Source organism: Dendrobates tinctorius, unplaced genomic scaffold, assembly GCF_039654945.1.
Source record: "Dendrobates tinctorius isolate UK_male_01 unplaced genomic scaffold, ASM3965494v1 ptg000008l, whole genome shotgun sequence".
Classification (NCBI taxonomy): Eukaryota; Metazoa; Chordata; class Amphibia; order Anura; family Dendrobatidae; genus Dendrobates; species Dendrobates tinctorius.
In genome coordinates, this window is record NW_027361676.1 from 36628277 (window position 1) to 36640702 (window position 12426).

Genomic DNA, 12426 nt, shown 5'->3' on the forward strand with positions numbered 1-12426 from the left:
CTGCCTGCCCCATGCGGTCATCGCCGCCTACTAGCGCACATGGACGCTTGCTATCTGCGCACCCTATCTTTAGCATAGGGTGCGCAGATCGTGCGCTGGCCGTGCGCTAGCAGGATTTTACCGTGCGCTGCGCACTTTTGAAGGTGTGCCGTGCGCGCCAAAATGCAACATGCTGCGTTTGGCGCACACGGGCACACCTTCAAAAGTGCGCAGCGCACGGCAAAATCATGCTAGCGCACGATCTGCGCACCCTATGCTAAAGAGGGTACGCAGATCGCAAGCGTCCATGTGCGCTAGTAGGCGGCGATGACCGGATGGGGCGGGCGGGGATTAGCGGCGGCCATGTGCAGGCCATCGCTGCGCTATAAAGTGCAAATGTGAAACCGGCCTGACTGGTATTGTATGCGGTGTAATTGGGCCCAGACATCCGGCACTAGCCACACTGAAGACACCGAGCCAGACATCCAACACCAGCCCGACTGATAGAAGACCGAACTAGAGCTATAAAACCTGCCTGCCCAGCTGCAAGTCTTCCACCTGCAAGACCCCTGGAGCATGTGTGTGTGTGTGTGGCCTGCCTGTGTGTTATGCGTGTTTGTGTGGGTTTTTTTTCATATTTTAATTGTTTTTCTTTTGCATGTTTATTGTATTTTATTTTCATATTTGCAATTGTGGTGTGATTAATGTATCTGTTGTGTATCGGTGTTTTTTTATTTTTCATTTATTGTGGTATTTAAAATAAAGAGCAGAGTAGCTCCTATTTGTGGGAAAAAAAATTATAAATTAAAAAAAAAAATAAACTGTTTTGAAAAAATCTCCGTAGTATCATTTTAAAACAAGGTAAAATTAAGTTACCATAAAGGTACATTAATTTTTTGGTATACAAGTGTGGTTATACTCAAGTGAGAGATTGCAACATGCCATCCAAAAATTCTGGGTATACACAGCAATTACACACCTTAAATCACAGGTTAAACTCTCGGTGAGAGTTTTTCAGGGAATTCAAAAACATGCAAACACAGTGTGGGTATACACAGAAATTAGACACCTTCAATCACTGTGGTTACACTCTCGGTGAGAGTTTTTGAGGGAATGCAAACACAAAGTGGGTATACACAGCAATTACACACCTTCAATCACTGGTTACACTCAGTTACACTTTTTCAGGGAATTGAAACACATGCAAAGACAAAGTGGGTATACACAGAAATTACACACCTTCAATCACTGTGGTTACACTCGGTTACACTTTTTCAGGGAATTCAAACACATGCAAAGATAAAGTGTGGGTTTACACAAAAAAATTACACATCTTCAATCACTGTGGTTACACTCTGAGAGATAAGGGAATTTACACATGCAAACACAAAACTGCGTATACTTAGTTTCAGGGAAGTACACAAATTATATACAAATGAAGATTTTTTTATTTTTTTCAATTTCATATCATTTTCTTTATACTTGCAGATCACTTCATGAAGCACCGCCAGCCAGGCAGCAGCAGAGACCGCCAGCCAGGCCGCAGCAGAGGACAGGCAATCAGTTCTAGTTTCCCTGTAAGTATAAAGACCTGAAAGCTTATTATGATCCTTTGTATAGTAGCTTAACAAGTGGCTTTATACTTGCAGATCACTTCAGGAAGCACCGCCAGCCAGGCAGCAGCAGAGACCGCCAGCCAGGCCGCAGCAGAGGACAGGCAACCAGTTCTAGTTTCCCTGTAAGTATAAAGGCCTGAAAGCTTATTATGATCCTTTGTATAGTAGCTTAACAAGTGTCTTTATACTTGCAGATCACTTCAGGAAGCACCGCAGCAGCCACCGCAGCTGACCCAGACCGTAGTGATGTCTTCTCCTGAAAGCTCCCCCTCACATCATCAGCGAGCTGAGGCAAATAATTTTTTTTTTTTTTTTTTTAACTCTTTTTTTTTTTTTTGTTTAAACACTATATCCATGTATTATGTTTTGACAGGAAGCTGATTCAGAGGAGCTTCCAGGAGGAGACGTGCAGGGTGGAGAGACACAAGGAGGGGGTGCGCAGAGTGTAAGTTTAGCACATACACACATACATAATGCTACACCCAACACAAACATTCATCACCGTGCACACACAATAACTACACATCCATCCAAACAAAAAATTTTTTTTTGTTCTACAGTCTTCAGAATCCGGTGCCCGCACTAGAGTGACTCCCAGGACATCCCAGGGTCGTCGAGGTGATGCCTCTGGTGGTCGGCAAACGGTAAGTAACCCTATTTGGATAATTGATTAAATGAACATCATGTGTTTGAATAGAATGTAATTTTTTTTTTTTGTTTTGTTTTTTATCTTCACAGGTTTCACAGCGTGCTCCCCGGAGACATCTGCAGGAGGGTCTAATTATAGATACAGATGAGCTCATCCGTGAGGTGGAAAACCGGGAGTCGCTGTGGAACATGGCAAACCGTTTACACGCCGACCAACCAACCACCCGATGGCTCCGGGATGAGGTCTGTTCTTCAGTTATAGAGAACTGGGAGGAGCTCAATGCGAGGGCCAGGGATTTTGTGCGTAAGTATTGCAACTTCAGTAACTTATATTCCAGCATGTCAAGTGTTGAATACTAAACCCCTTTTTTTTTTTTGCTTCACAGGTGACAGGGTTATCACACGGCGGTTGCTCCGGGATCGCTTCAAGAGGGACTACAACAAGGAGATGCAGACCCCGACTGGATCGGGAGGACGCCGGGGACCCCAGTACAAGAACTACAGAGCCCTGGGGTTCCTCCGATCAACAATGGTGTGCAGAAGGTAAATATTCCACAAACCATTTCTGTAGTAGAAATGTTTAACCAAATTTTTTTTCAGAGTTAAATTAAATATCAATATTTCTTCGGTCGTCCATGACAGCACCACCTGAGAGAAGGGATCCGCCCTTTAGGAACAGGAAACCTACAGATACAAAAAGGCGGCACCTCTCCCACGCATCAGTTGGTTTCCTGTTCCTAGAGGATGGGACTTCCTTCAGATCGTCCATCATGGAGTCGTCGAGGGATTCCCAGGCCGGCTGACCGACCCAGGTAGCGGGGGGTTCTCCTACCTCGGTCACGCTCGGGTCCCTGGAAGCGCCACGGTGGGGCCGGGTAGGTCGCCACGGCAGTGGTCGGAGCAGGTGGAGCACAGGGTCCGGTGGACAGCCGCCTCCATATTGCGGGCACCAGGTATTTATGCCCCGGGTCCCTCCTGGTGCGTTCTCCCCCGGGGGTCCGGTCCCCCTCTCCTATCCGGGCGGCGGTCATACCGGAGCCGGGGGAACCGCGCCGGCTCCTTCCGCGCGCTCCCACGGGCTCTGATGAGCGGCAGAAGTGATGCGGCGGAAGGGGCGGGGCCGGGAACGCCGAAACCGGAAGTCGGGTGCCGGCCGGCTTTCCAGTGCACGCCGCGGGTGCACGGCGGTCCGGGGTGGCACGCGGTGCCTGGGGCGGGGAGGGGGTGGCCGCGGGGGGGTCCCAGGTGGGGGTGCCGCGCCAGAACCCTGCTGACCCGGCTGGGAGGCCTTAAAAGACAGGAGGTGACGCTGCTGGGGTGCTTCTGAAGGCCCAGCAATGGAGACGACAGAAGCCCCCATAGAGCAGCAGGACGAGGCGCAGGAGCGCCCACAGAAACGGGCCACGGTGAAGCCTCATGCGAGTGGCCAGCAAAAAAAGCAGAAACGTCCGAGTGAACAGAGCCACGGAAGTTCCTTCAGGATAAAGGACCCTCCTGCCTCCCTCCGTGATCCGGTACCTGCCTCATCTGCATGGGTAAGAGATCTCCGTGAAAGTACCCTGATGCAGTGTTCCCTTATTTTTTTTTTTCGCAGGGGAGGAAAGCTACGGGAAAACAAGCACAGGGACTGTGCCCTCTGTAGTTGCCCCTTGCCAGACGGCCACCCTAAAAAGTGTCAGCCATGCGTACGACAAACGGTAGGGGTTGGATAGGGACGGGACCCCAGGGGTAGATTGACAGGCCCTTACACTCTCCCCCGTCCATACAGGTAGCGGAAGAAACGCCGGACTTCACCACAAGCCTGAGGGAAATTATCAGGTCGGAAATGAAGGCCCTATCTAAAAGGGATTCTTCTAAAGGAAGAGAAATTAGTCTCTCAGGTTCGGAGTCCTCAGATTCCCCGGCCTCCACTTCGTCTTCTTCAGAGGAAGACTCAAGCCGACTCTGCTTCCCCTTAGATCAAATGGATAGGCTGGTTAAAGCAATAAGGTCCACCATGGGGGTAGCAGACGCAAAACCAGAACTTTCCGCACAGGACGTGATGTTCGGGGGTCTAGATCTCAGAAAGCGCAGGGCCTTTCCATTAAATGACAAAGTCCAGAGCCTGATAGATAGGGAATGGAAAAGACCTGAAAAAAGGGGCTCCTTGCCACCTGCCTTCAAGCGGAGGTACCCGTTCGATGATCCAGTGGTAAACAGATGGGATAAGGCCCCTAAGCTGGACGCGGCAGTAGCCAAAGCCTCCAAAAAATCCTCCATACCATTCGATGACATGGCCTCCTTAAAAGACCCGCTGGATAAAAAAGCGGATTCCTTTCTAAAGAGAACATGGGAGATGTCAGCAGGCGCTTTAAGACCAGCGATAGCTGCCACATGTACGGCCAGATCCATGATGGTCTGGCTAGATCAACTGGATTCCCAACGGAAGGACGGAGCCTCAAGAGCATCCATTCGGAAAACCCTACCAATCATCCAAAGTGCTGCCGCTTTTTTGGCTGATGCCTCAGCAGACTCTGCGAGAATGGCGGCGAGGACCGCGAGTTTATCTAACGCAGCACGAAGGGCTCTCTGGTTAAAATGCTGGCCAGGAGATATCCAGGCCAGGTCACGACTCTGCTCCATTCCATGCGAGGGGGAATATCTGTTTTGCCCCGTTTTGGATGAACTTTTAGAGAAGGCCGGGGATGATAAAAAGAAGTTCCCCAGTCTGCCGAACCCTTCTTATAGACGTCCCTTTACTAGGAAAGGATATTTCCGTAGAAGGCCGTCCAGGGACCAGGGCAGATGGGATGACAAGAAAAGGAGAGGTACAGGTTTCATGTTCGGAGGTGGGGGGCGCCAGGAAGGTCCAGCCCGTGACACTAAAAAGCCGCCCCAATGACTAGCTGCTCCGGTAGGGGGGAGACTAGCTGCCTTCTACCCAGCCTGGTCTATGATTTCTAGTAGTAGCTGGATACTGGGGGTGATAGCTGCGGGTCTACGACTAGAGTTCACCCGGGTCCCCCAAGATCGTTTTAAGGTCACCCCGCTCAGGACTTCCACATCAGAACAAGCTGCCCTGGAGGCCGAGGTTCATGATCTTTGCCGCAAGAAGGTCCTAACTATGGTTCCAGAAGGAGAAAGGGGAAAAGGTTTCTACTCCCCCTGTTCCGGGTCCGCAAGCCAGACGGCTCCTTTAGGACTATAATAAATCTTAAGTCCCTCAACGAATTCCTGGTCATACGCCCGTTTAAAATGGAGACAATTAATTCATCAATAAAAATGCTGTTTAAAAATTGCTTTATGGTAGTGTTAGATTTAAAAGATGCTTACTACCATATACCCATTCATGCAGCTCATCAGCGCTTCCTCAGAGTGGCGGTTCAGTTAGATGGGTCAGTTCAGCATTTCCAATATGCGGCCCTCCCCTTTGGGGTGGCAGTCGCTCCCCGAGTATTTACTAAAGTGGTAGTGGAGGTTATGGCCTATCTACGTGAATCAGACATTCTAGTAGTTCCCTACTTAGATGACTTCCTGATTGTAGGGAAAACGGTGAAACATTGTATGGAACATCTACAAAGGGCAATGTCTGCCTTAGAGCGGTTAGGTTGGCTGCTTAACAGTAAAAAATCTCGGTTGCAACCGATGAGAGTCCAACAATTTTTGGCCTTGATCCTACATTCTGAGAAACAGGAATGCCGTCTGCCTCCGGAGAAGCTTGTTTGCCTACACTATCAGGTCCTGAACGCTTCCAATAACCCCACCATGTCCCTCAGGAGAGCCATGTCCCTTCTGGGTTCTCTTTCTTCCTGTATCCCAGCTGTCCAGTGGGCCCAATTCCATTCAAGAACACTACAGGGCGAAGTTTTAGTACATCAAAGAGTGCTCGGAGGTTACTTAGAGGGCCAGCTAACCTTGTCCCGGAACCCAAGGGAGTCCCTAGAGTGGTGGCTAGACAAGGATAATTTATCCAGAGGGGTTCCCTGGGAGTATGACATATCCCGAATAATCATCACGGATGCTAGCCCTTCCGGTTGGGGGGGCCCATATGGGTGAGATTCAGGTACAGGGCCTATGGGAGCATCATCAGATAGAGATGTCATCTAACCTGAAAGAGTTGACAGCAGTAGAACAGGCAGCTAAGAGACTACTTGTGTATCTACAGGGCCATCATGTGCGGGTGTTCTCCGACAATCAGGTCACCGTGGCTTATATCAACCACCAAGGCGGGACTCGTTCCAAACCCCTGATGAATGTGGCAGAACGGTTGTTCCAGCTAGCAGAGCGGCATTTTCTATCTTTAACAACGCTACATATAAAAGGGAAAGAAAATATCACAGCAGATTTCTTAAGCCGCAATCTACTAAGACAAGGAGAATGGTCCCTAAAAACTTCCATCTTCGACCTGATTGTACAAAAATGGGGTCAACCAGAGATAGATCTCTTCGCTACCATGGAAAACAGGAAAGTAAGGCAGTTCTGCTCCCTAAATCCCAGAGAGAACCCCCTGGCGGTAGATGCCTTTCTGATAAAGTGGGACTTAAGGCTAGCATACGCCTTCCCTCCCCTATCACTACTACCCCTGGTGTTGAGAAAAATCAGGAGGGACAGAGCGAGGGTTATAGTTATTGCTCCATTTTGGCCCAGGAGGGCATGGTTCTCATGCCTCAGGACCATGTCGGTGTCCGAGCCTTGGGTCCTTCCAGACATCCCGGATCTCCTATCCCAGGGCCCAGTCTTCCATCCTCAGGTGTCTGGCCTACATCTGACGGCGTGGAGTTTGAACGGACATTGCTAAGAGATAAAGGCTTCTCCCCAGACCTGATTAACACCCTACTTAAAAGCAGAAAAATCATCACTACCAAAATCTATGTCAGGATTTGGAAGAGATTCCTTCAGAACTCCGGAATAGTCGCTGGGGGTTCAGCACCTATAAACCAGATCTTAGAGTTTCTTCAGAAAGGTCTGGATATGGGGCTTTCCACTAGTACCCTTAAAGTACAAGTATCAGCCTTGGGAGCCCTCTTTAGCTGCAACATAGCGGGTAATTACTGGATCAGTAGATTCATTAAAGCAGCAGGTAGATCCAGGCCAATAGTGAAAGATAGGTTCATGCCGTGGGACTTAAACCTAGTCCTCACGGCTATGACAGAGGCTCCATTTGAACCTATTTCATCAACTTCCATAAAAAAACCTGTCCCTAAAAGTAGCCTTCCTGGTAGCTCTAACTTCAGCTCGTAGGGTGAGCGACATCCAGGCATTATCTAGGCGTCCTCCTTATATACAGTTTAAGGACGATAGAGTAACACTCAGACCTGATCTGGTGTACTTACCTAAGGTAGTTTCTAGCTTTCACAGGACACAGGAGATAGTCCTTCCTCCCTAATCCATCTAATGAGAAGGAAGAGAAACTACACACCCTAGATGCTAGGAGATGCCTCAAAGAATATCTGGCAGTTACCGATCCCTGGAGAAAAGATAATGCCCTGTTTGTCTCCCATCAAGGCCCTAAGAAAGGTTGTAGAGTGTCAAAAAGCACACTAGCTAGGTGGATTAGAGAGGCGATCTCAATAGCATACACCTCAAAAGGCAGGTCGCCACCCGGAAAGCTGAGGGCGCATTCCACCAGAGCTATGGCGACCTCGTGGGCCGAGAGATCAGAAGTCTCCATCGACCAGATATGTAAGGCGGCTACTTGGTCCTCTCCGAGCACCTTTTATAGTCATTATAGGCTAGACTTGGGTGCTTCCACAGACCTCTCTTTTGGTTTAAGGGTACTGCAGGCTGTAGTCCCTCCCTAAATAGTTATTACTCTCTGTAATTCTCTCAGGTGGTGCTGTAATGGACGACCGAAGAAAGTCGTAGTTACTCACCGGTTAACGGTATTTTTCGGAGTCCATGACAGCACCCGTATATTCCCTCCCTTTACTATAAAATTTTGGGTGTGCACTTCTTCCCCTTATAGGTACACGGGTAATTTAAACAGTCATGTAAAGTATTGTATATAAATTATGCTATTAACCGTTGTGGTCCTCTTGTGGTCTGTAATCCAACTGATGCGTGGGAGAGGTGCCGCCTTTTTGTATCTGTAGGATTCCTGTTCCTAAAGGGCGGATCCCCTCTCTCAGGTGGTGCTGTCATGGACTCCGAAAAATACCGTTAACCGGTGAGTAACTACGACTTTTTAATATATATATTTTCTCCTTTTTTTTTTTTTTTTAGCACCATCTTCAGCACTCGGGAGCCTGCATCAGAGTTGCGTCCCTCTGGAGTGATCCCTAGTGAGACCGCCCTCGGTGACCACATCGAGGTATCAGACCCCTCTGTACCTACCCTCTTGTCTCGTCCCTCTATCCCCTCCACCAGCACTGGAGCAGCAGGGCAGACTTCATCACATGAAGCTGCTGGTGACGACTTGTTCCCTGTTCCCCACCCCTCAGACATTGCCGCGACATCTCGACCAACTTTTGGTTCTGGCCGGCAGCGTCTGTGGAGTCAGGAAAGGATGACCTTGTCTGACTGTTTGAGTCTAAACTCATCTGTCCAGCATGGTTTCCACACTTATGGACAACAGTTATCTTCTGGGTTGACCATGATCAATCAAAGTATCATGGAACTCAGAAGATACATGGAACAGATGAATTTAGAATCAAACCAGACACCGAGACATATCTTTTTTCAATCCGTTGTCCGGCAAATGGAAGGTTTAAGTACTCACCAGCAGATACGTGTGATGCAAGCCTGTCAGAATGCTCTAGTGAAAATACTTGCAGAAGCATCCCATCCTCCACCTGTCCATCCTTCCACCACCATCCATCATACAACCGTCCCTCCTCCTACCACTCCCTCTCCTTTCTCTAGTTCCCCATTCCATTCTTCCCAGTACCTTCCTTCCCCATTGCATTATACCCCAATGCCCTCACCATACCCACCCCCACATACACCTTCAATGTACCCACAAACCTCGTCTGTCCATCCACTCCCGTCCCAACCACATGTGTTAAACCCCCCTTCCACTTCTGATCCTCACCAGCTCCCTCCCCAGTCCTCTTCCCCCCCCCTCGATGTGGTCAACCCTGTTAACCCCTCCAATACTATCTCCACCCAACATTATCACAATTTTTAGTGATTTGTTTTTTTAAAAAAAAAGGTAATATATACCAAAAAAAAAAATTTAAAAAATTTTACAAAAAAGGTTTAAGATACCAAAAAAAAACTGTTAAAAAAAATTATTAAAAATTCACAAAAAAAAAAAAAGTTATTACAAATTCACAAATAAACAATGTATTTTTTTTTAAAAAGAACTTTATTGTGTTGTTTCTTTTTTGTTCTTTCTTTCTTGGGAAATATTCAAAGTACACCAGTGGTGTAAAAGGTAAACAAAACACAACACTTGGTAACACAACACTGGGTAATATTTCACAGTACACCGGTGGTGTACAAGGTACAAAAAACCAACACTTGGTGACACAACATTTGGTACCCAACACTTGGTAACATTTCAAAGTGTAAAACAACGCTTGGTCAGGGCCGCCATCAGGGCTTGACAGCCCTTACTGCTGTATGGGGCCCGATGAACATCAGTACAGAAGGGGGCCCGCAGATCAGGGGCCCCGCTCCTGTGCTGCCAGACATCGGGCCCCAAGTGCTGTGCGTCATAGGGGCGCCGGGTAGGCCCCAAGTGTGCGCTGCGATCGGGCCTGCAGCGCACACATCAGCAGAGCCGCCACAGCGCCCGACATCCGAAAGATAGAGAAGAGCTGAAGGACCTGTGGTGACGTCATCATTATCACAGGCCTTCAGCATTGATCAGATCCGCCCCCTGATCACATGACGATGACGTCACCACAGGTCCGGATTGGAGACACATGGAGACGGGGAAGGATTGGAGTCACACAGGGGCAAATATGGAGACAGGATTGGAGACACGGGCAAATATGGAGACGGGGCAGGATTGGAGACACATGGAGACGGGGTAGGATTGGAGTCACACAGGGGCAAATATGGAGACGGGGCAGGATTGGAGACACGGGCAAATATGGAGACGGGGCAGGATTGGAGACACATGGAGACGGGGTAGGATTGGAGTCACACAGGGGCAAATATGGAGACGGGGCAGGATTGGAGACGGGCAAATATGGAGACGGGGCAGGATTGGAGACACATGGAGACGGGGTAGGATTGGAGTCACACAGGGGCAAATATGGAGACGGGGCAGGATTGGAGACACGGGCAAATATGGAGACGGGGCAGGATTGGAGACACATGGAGACGGGGTAGGATTGGAGTCACACAGGGGCAAATATGGAGACGGGGCAGGATTGGAGACGGGCAAATATGGAGATGGGGCAGGATTGGAGACGGGTAAATATGGAGACAGGGGACAGGATTGGAGACACAGGGGCAAATATGGAGACGGGGCAGGATTGGAGTCACACGGGCAAATACAGAGACGGGGCAGGATTGGAGTCACACGGGCAAATATGGAGACGGGGCAGGATTGGAGACACGGGCAAATATGGAGACAGGTGGCAGGATTGGAGTCACACGGGCAAATATGGAGACGGGGCAGGATTGGAGACACGGGTAAATATGGAGACAGGGGGCAGGATTGGAGACACAGGGGCAAATATGGAGACAGGGGGCAGGATTGGAGTCACACGGGCAAATATGGAGACGGGGCAGGATTGGAGACATACAGGGGCAAATATGGAGACAGCGGGCAGGATTGTAGTCACACAGGGGCAAATATGGAGACAGGGGGCAGGATTGGAGACGGGCAAATATGGAGACAGGGGGCAGGATTGGAGTCACACGGGCAAATATGGAGACAGCGGGCAGGATTGTAGTCACACGGGCAAATATGGAGACGGGGCAGGATTGGAGACACGGGAAAATATGGAGACGGGGCAGGATTGGAGTCACACGGGCAAATATGAAGACGGGGCAGGATTGGAGACACACGGGCAAATATGGAGACAGCGGGCAGGATTGTTGTCACACAGGGGCAAATGTGGAGACGGGGCAGGATTGGAGTCACACAGGGGCAAATGTGGAGACGGGGCAGGATTGAAGTCACACAGGGGCAAATGTGGAGACGGGGCAGGATTGGAGTCACACGGGCAAATGTGGAGACAGGGGGCAGGATTGGAGTCACACAGGGGCAAATGTGGAGACGGGGCAGGATTGGAGTCACACAGGGGCAAATGTGGAGACGGGGCATGATTGAAGTCACACAGGGGCAAATGTGGAGACGGGGCAGGATTGAAGTCACACAGGGGCAAATGTGGAGACGGGGCAGGATTGAAGTCACACAGGGGCAAATGTGGAGACGGGGCAGGATTGGAGTCACACGGGCAAATGTGGAGACGGGGCAGGATTGGAGTCACAGGGGCAAATATGGAGACGGGGCAGGATTGGAGTCACACGGGCAAATGTGGAGAGGGGGCAGGATTGGAGTCACACAGGGGCAAATATGGAGACAAGGCGCAGGATTGGAGACACACTGGGGCAAATATGGAGACAGTGGGCAGGATTAGAGACACACAGGGCCAAATATGTAGACACGGGGGCAAAATGCAAGACATGGGGTAGAATGCAAGACATGGAGGCAGAATGCAGACATGGGGGCAAAATGCAAGACATGGGGGCAGAATGCAGACATGGGGACAGAATGCAAGACATGGGGGCAGAATGCAGACATGGGGGCAGAATGCAGACATGGGGACAGAATGCAAGACATGGGGGCAGAATGCAAGACATGGCAGAATGCAGACATGGGTGCAGAATGCACACATGATGGGGGCAGAATGCAGACATGGGGGCAGAATGCAAAACATGGGGGCAGGCAGAATATGACAGTGAGACACAGGAGGGGGCTGAATGTGACAGACATGGGGCAGAAAGGACATGGGGCAGAATGTGAGACATGAGGGCAGAATGCAGAACGTGAGGGCAGAATGCAAGATATGGGGGCAGAATGCAGACATGGGGCAGAATGTGACAGTAAGACACAGGGGGGGCAGAATGGGACATTGAGACACAGGAGGGGGCAGAATGTGAGACATGGGGGCAGAATGTGACAGTGAGACACAGGAGGGGGCAGAATGTGACAGTGAGACACAGGAGGGGGCAGAATGTGAGACATGGGCAGAATGTTACAGTGAGACACAGGAGGGGGCAGAATGTGACAGACACAGAAGGG

At 49.8% G+C, this 12426-nt stretch overlaps 1 protein-coding gene across 1 annotated transcript; it reads left to right on the plus strand.

Annotated features, from left to right (window-relative positions):
• Window positions 1-1885: 1885 nt before the first annotated feature.
• Window positions 1886-12141, plus strand: LOC141091439 (uncharacterized). The gene is made up of 5 exons (XM_073577008.1): window positions 1886-2040; window positions 2156-2239; window positions 2334-2547; window positions 2630-2786; window positions 8445-12141. The coding sequence occupies exons 3-5, from the start codon at window positions 2433-2435 to the stop codon at window positions 9346-9348; spliced, it is 1176 nt and encodes a 391-aa protein (XP_073433109.1). The 5' UTR covers window positions 1886-2040; window positions 2156-2239; window positions 2334-2432; the 3' UTR covers window positions 9349-12141.
• Window positions 12142-12426: the final 285 nt, after the last annotated feature.

Coding starts and splice junctions, on each gene's coding strand:
- LOC141091439 (XM_073577008.1), top strand. CDS start 2,433: ATGGCAAACCGTTTACACGCCGACCAACCAACCACCCGATGGCTCCGG. Junction 2,548..2,629: donor GAGGGCCAGGGATTTTGTGC/GTAAGTATTGCA, acceptor TTTGCTTCACAG/GTGACAGGGTTATCACACGG. Junction 2,787..8,444: donor TCAACAATGGTGTGCAGAAG/GTAAATATTCCA, acceptor TTTTTTTTTTAG/CACCATCTTCAGCACTCGGG.